The following is a 6283-nucleotide window of genomic DNA, read 5'->3' as shown; positions in this document are numbered from 1 at the left end:
AACGACGCAAAAACCCCTGTAGGTCAAAAGCACCTGTCTAGGAGGGATTCCCTCGCTATCTGGAAGCTTTCTGGTGAGCTGTCACAGAATTTCAGCGGGCTGTAATTCCCTGTTTTTCACTGCCGGGTGCCCAAAAGCCTGTACACGCATCCCAAGGCTCTCACGAGGCTCCCCCAATGTTCCCTTGCAGTTTAAGTGCGAAACCCTAAACCTGCAGAAAAACACAGCAGGCTGTAATTCGCTGTTTCGGATCGTTTTTAGCGGAGCGAACACGCCTACGCGTGTCCCAAGGGCTCCGGCACGCAATGGGACAGTTCCCCTATGAGTTGGACGAGTTTTCACGCGAGAAAACTCTCCAAACTCGCAATCTTTCGCGATGGAACTGAGCGTACCTGTGGGGGATTAGCAATTAGCTAATCCGGTTCCTGTTTAGAAGGCTCTTGCCTTGGCAAACGCGCATAAACCCCCACAACTGTACATGTTCATCTGAGTAGCCCAACTAGTGGGGCATTACCATATGTGCCAAAGGGGGGAGAGAGATGCACGAGAGCAAATCATCGCGCTACATGAGACAGAGGAGAAGGCAAGCTTTCCATTAAAGCTGTAGACCTGCACCCACTACTCACACACACACTGTAGCTCACTTATGAGTCAAATCAGCCTCCTCTCTCAAATTGGGCGCCCCCTCTTCATGCTGGAAGTGGCAAAACTGCCTGGAGCCGCCATGTGTCCAGTTTGCCCCTTTTGAGTTAATTCTCTAGTTCCCACTGACTTATAAAGTTGTAAGTGACTTTCCGAGTGGCCCAGATTTCATTTGGCGCACACAGGCTTCCATACTCATCAGAATTCACTGCTAACTGGCCCGACCAGTCCCAGACTGACAGACCCAGACTCCCGCTGTGAGAAACCTATTCGGCCGCAGCCGTTTCACACTGGCCATGCAATGTCCACTTGCACCTTTTCAAGGGTTCCGGGGAAAACAAGTAAAAATAAAAATAAATAAAAATATCTAGTACTTATTTACGGAAGGCAACAAGAAAAATACACCTCCTGGTGACAGAGTCGACACGAAACGGCGAAGTTCCGTCCCCAAATACACTAGCCCCAATACCGACGCCCCTTCCGGTATTTCTTTATTATTGCTTTGCAAAGGTAGAACTCCCCGAGGGTCCAATTCTCTCCGAGACCCTCAAAAGATTGGCCCTCTCGGCACTTATAAACAGTACAAAAGATGCCCAAGAGCAAAGCCCCAAAATGTCACGATTGTGACTTGTTACACTCTTCTTGATTCATTACAGATGCAGATGCGAAGTGTGACTAACCCAGGAGGACTCCTGTTCTCGAATGGTCACACCCCTTCGCCCAAAAGACATACCTCTTCGCCAAAAGCCACACTCCTTCGACGACTGGTCACACCCCTTTGTGACCCCTTCACCTTACGGGTGCGACTCTTCACCCAATGGTTGCAGCTCTTCGCCGAAAGGATGTGTCTTTTCGCCTAAAGTCATGTCTCTTCACAAAGAGACATGTCTCTTCACAAAGAGACATGTCTCTTCACTGATGACTATTCAATTCCTATAAAAGGAACCCTTGTATCACACTTTCAATCAATCAAACACAGAGTCTTCTAAGTCTTGTTTCTAAGTTCAGTTCAGTTTCTTAAGTCTTAATCACGAGTTTTAAGTACTTAATTAAGGATTAGCATCTAAAATCCTTACACAAAAGCTCCCATCCAAAAGCACCAAGGCACCAAAAGCAACTCCTTTCAAAATCATGCGCTATTTGCCAGCTTTTCAGCCAGCGCAAATCGCAGAAATCCGTACAGCAATGCCATGTGTCACCCTCAGCGCAAATTGGGAAATCTGCCCTAGACCTCGAGCTTAGGGTTTAGACCCCTCAATTGGTGCTCCATAAGTTCTTTAAGTTGGTGGGTTAGGTTTTTAAAATCCTAACCCCTTTTTTAGGCCCCTCGGCCACAACAACTGCAATTCTTTTGGGTTATTAACTCTAACCCCTTGTCTCTCAGCCTCGGCCTCTCGGGCTCGGCATGCCATGTCATCAACTTGTGACACTACCTACAAATCCTACTCCATATCAAATTCAAATGCACTCTCACCATTTCGCCAAGCGGAGGATGGCACCATGTCCACAATGTAGCATCTCTTGAGGCACCCCTCATGGCATCAATGGGTACGCGGAGAGAAACAAGGACGCACAATGAAACCATGTGATTGTCGCCAGTATCAACCTCCACATTTCGTAACAAACACACAATGGTGAGAGGAGATTGATTCCATGGAGTATTTTCCTCTTACTTTTTCTCTTATTAAAAAATAAGAGGAGAGGACAAGGTGCTTAAGTCTTTCTTGCATTTCAACGGAGTACCCAAAGGTATTGTGACTCTATTTTTTCTTAGTCTAGTGACATAAGTGCCTGCATGGACTATGAGAAGATTATGCCTCATTGTTATTGGGTTAGGCAGTCTCTACTGCTGTAACAATATGAATAGGAATCCTATTGCAGTACATAATATGACACCTAAGGAGAAGTTTACTGGCAAAAAACATGATTTGTCACAGCTTAAAAGTTTTTGGATGCATTGTTCATGAGCATGTGTCGGATGAGTTGTGGACTAAGCTTGATCCAAAAGCCAAAAAATGTGTGGGTATTAGAGCCAACTTGCCAAAGGAGTTTGGATTTGCAATCGACACACGAGACAATCCTTCAGGCAAGAATCAGGTCGAGCACAAGTACCATAGGCGACTTACTATCTCAACGAATGGAAGATGCAAAATGCATCATCATTTTGTTTTTGGAGTTGTTGCATTCCTTCACGTATACCACTAGTGAAGGATTTGGTCGCAAAAACATACTCCAATTCAGCCCCAAGCTCTGCATTTTTAAGGCATCCTTCTGCCCAATCAACTCCACTAGATTGGTCGGTATTAGCCTCCCAAAAGAAGCCATACGCAGCCCTAGGCTCAAATTCTGATAGTCCAAAATTTTTAAGAATACAGCCAAGGAGAATAATTTTTCGGCCTAAAACCTAGATCTAACACATAGAAACTGTCCCAAGAGGTGCCTTGGAGCCACCGGTAGATCCAGTTTGGAGTCTCAAAGAGAGTGGCCGATCGTTGCCAAGTCGTCATTCAATTAGATCGACATTGAATGTATGATCATCATTGCTTGATGTCACAAAGTGATGACAACTGGTAGAGGAATGGACAAGAGAAACTGAACGGACTAACTTGAAGAACTTATGAAGCAACTGTCATGGGGCGTAAAACCCTACAGACCATAAGCTTGAGCTCTGGTAGAGGTTTCCGTAAAATGCGCTGACATGCTGACCTAACAGATCATACGGATTGTCACATCATACGGATGCTGACGTGGCAGGGCCATACGAAATTTCGTGACTTCTGTTGCAGGCGCCATGTGGCAGGCTGTACGAATTTCTGTGATTTGCACTGGGCTGCTGACATAACACTTTTTACGTGAGCTTTTGGGATCAGCTGCTTTTGGGCTTAGTGCTTTTGAACCAGCTTGCTTTTGCGGCTCTGCTTTTGGCATCCCATGTAAGAATATCAGACTCCTTGGGGCCTCACTCTGCAGAACATCTAGACGCAGAGTCTGAGGGCAGAGGTCCCTCGGATCAATGATAAAGAGATACCGAAAGGGGCACCAATCTTTGGGGCACGGAACTCCGCCGTATTGATTTCTCGCTTGGAGTGTCCAAGCCTCTTACACTTGCGCATGAAGGTTTGGTTCTTCCGAATCCAATACGAATACTGATTTAATTTTGAACAAACGACTTTGAGCTGCTATGAGCAGTGAAGCTGCTTCTCAAGCTAGTTCGCAGGGGATTACAGCTCCATATGAAAAACAACAAGAAGGAATCCGAATGCTACACAAAATAAGTGACAAACAATAAAGCCTAAATTTTCCATGGCACAGAGAAGAACATGCTCTAAAATGAAAAATGCGTTGACGTGACAGCTTCTGGTCAGTTGTTTAAACCTGACGCACATCAAAATCTTAGCAATGAGTCTACCACATCGATCCATTTTGAAGAATTGAGACAAGCCCGTGGGTCCTAATAGCTCACACACTAGTGTACCAACGAAATGACATTTGCTAAGCAAGCTATCAAAAATAGGGTCCCAAACAACTGCTCTTCAAACAATTAAGTGCGTTCATTAAACAACTGCTAATCAGATGATTCGGTACAGCACCACACAAACAGACAGACATTTCCTGGTCAAGAAAAGCTTCTTATTCTCTCAAAATCTTCCAGCAACAAACAGCATTAGTCAGCTATTAAGAGAGACTTACTTTCTGTAATCTGAGCTTCGCACAAGGAACGATTTGTGTTGAACCTCGCCATGAAAAGCAGAAGGTAGGGCCGGGGGAAGCGATGCGAGTGAACGAGGTGGAGAGCATCGATGTGGGCTCGAGCTCTCCGGCACATAAGTCGAAGGAGGAGAAATTAGGTAGATCCAGAGCAGGGATGATTACGATCGCGGGATGCGGAGAGAAGTGGGGCACCGAGTGCAAAAGAAGAAGGCACCAAGAATTCGAGCAGCAGACATTTCTCTCTATTCAAAGGGTGAATGACGCCGACCTCACAGCAACGTCTTTAGTTCAAAACCTATCTACTCTCTCTCTCTCTCTCTCTCTCTCTCTCTCTCACACAACACATTTTTCTTTTTGTAATCTCACACACACACACACGCAGATACAAAGATGTTGATTTCTATTACTTGAAAATTCCCTCAGACACGCGAATGGTGTCAACCCTAGAGAAACATATTTTGTAATACGTAGTGGGTCCATAGGCAAGACCTGTAAGGGATTGATACAACTAGCCACAAGGGCAACTAAAGAACTAAGTAAAAGGCTGTGGAACAAACCTCTCCTAAAGAGTGCTATGGCCATGTATAAGGGAGAGAGGACTCCTGAAATCTCTGAAAGATAGGCACCTCAAAAACAGCTCCATATACTCAATGATTTCCAAGAGAAGCAATGGGAATGCAATGCTAGTAGTTCGTGAAGGATGTAATATTTACAATTTGGGGTCAAAAATGAGTGAGAAGAAGCTAGAGGGAGACACCAAGAACCTCCAACAAAATCTCCAAATGAAGAAATTATAAATGCTCAAGCTAGAACAACCTTGAAAGGAATACTTAGATGCTAGAGAACAAGTCCCACTTATTGACGGTGGTTGTTGAGGACCTCAGTGTCGAGCATGACCAGAAAGGAAGAAAATCAATCGAAGCCCGCTCGATCGGAGAGAAATCTGTTGAAAAACCTGTCAAAGAGGAGAAAAAGAGATCCCAACCACAAACATGAAAACACGTCAAACAAAGGCACATACACACACACATAAACCAAACAAAACACACACACACCAAACATGCAAACACAGCCACACAAAAAACAAGCAAGGCAAACTCAACACACATCCACTCTTATTCACAAAAAACACTCCATGCTTCCCTAACCACCCTCAATTGTCAAGGCATGGTGCTTTGTGTAAAGGACCTTGCCTTCCATGCCACAATCATTGAGTTGGATATTGAAACCTTGATGAAAGACGAGGAACTTGAAATACTTTTCTTGACTTTGCTTGATATACCATCCTAGTTCAAAATCTACTCTCTTGCTAGATAGAATACCTGGCAAGGCTTTTGATTGGCTAACTATCTTTAATGATGATGCAAGGAGCATAAGGATTGGTTTGAAAACTCTGCTCACCTCTTTGTACAAATTTATGGAAGCTTGTGGCAAAAAACTATGCAAAGAGCCTCTCATCCACCAAAGAAGAAAGCCTTTGTTCCAAGGTACGCCCCCCTATCATTATCTTCCCCAACTACTATATTCAATGCATTCACTATCTCCGCCAATTACTATATTCATACCTTCTTTTCTGTCTCATCTCTCAAGAAGTTTGCGCTATCCTTCCTCAAATGGATTGCCACAAAGGCTTAAGAAGCCATCAAAGCCCTCCTCGTACACTTATTGTAGGCAAAAGGTCCAAGATGAGGTGAAACACCTCATAATGTTCAGCCAATCTTCATCATCATCAAGCAACCTTTTGAAGTCTTGTGTTCCATCAAGAAAGCATTAGTCTCGATCAAGGATAAGCAATCTAAAGGAAAAGGACAAGAAGTGAGGTCACGGAGAAGGAAGGACACCCAAAGGCAAAAGTAGACAATAAACCTCCTATAGGATTATTGTCTTAGCCCCTCAACATGTCCCACATTGACAATCATCTTTCCTTGTA

General features: G+C 44.4%; 1 protein-coding gene across 2 annotated transcripts in view; it reads right to left on the bottom strand.

The window, feature by feature from the left end:
* The window catches only part of LOC147426593 (sphingoid long-chain bases kinase 1-like), a 53017-nt gene extending 48405 nt beyond the window's left edge, over positions 1 to 4612 (bottom strand). Inside the window, exon 1 of one of the 2 annotated variants that reach the window (XM_086498993.1) lies at positions 4333 to 4612. Coding sequence is in view for 1 of the 2 variants with exons in the window: in XM_086498995.1 (XP_086355121.1) it covers positions 4333 to 4440 (108 nt within the window). In the remaining variant the exon portion in view is untranslated. The remainder of the gene's footprint in view (positions 1 to 4332) is intronic. The other variant, XM_086498995.1, reaches the window with a different exon arrangement.
* Between the last annotated feature and the right edge of the window lie 1671 nt (positions 4613 to 6283).

The sequence above is a fragment of the Adiantum capillus-veneris genome, chromosome 24, assembly GCF_014529385.1.
Source record: "Adiantum capillus-veneris isolate H3 chromosome 24, ASM1452938v2, whole genome shotgun sequence".
Lineage (NCBI taxonomy): Eukaryota > Viridiplantae > Streptophyta > Polypodiopsida > Polypodiales > Pteridaceae > Adiantum > Adiantum capillus-veneris.
Note: the sequence above shows the minus strand (reverse complement) of the source record. Positions and strands in the feature narration are given on the sequence as shown.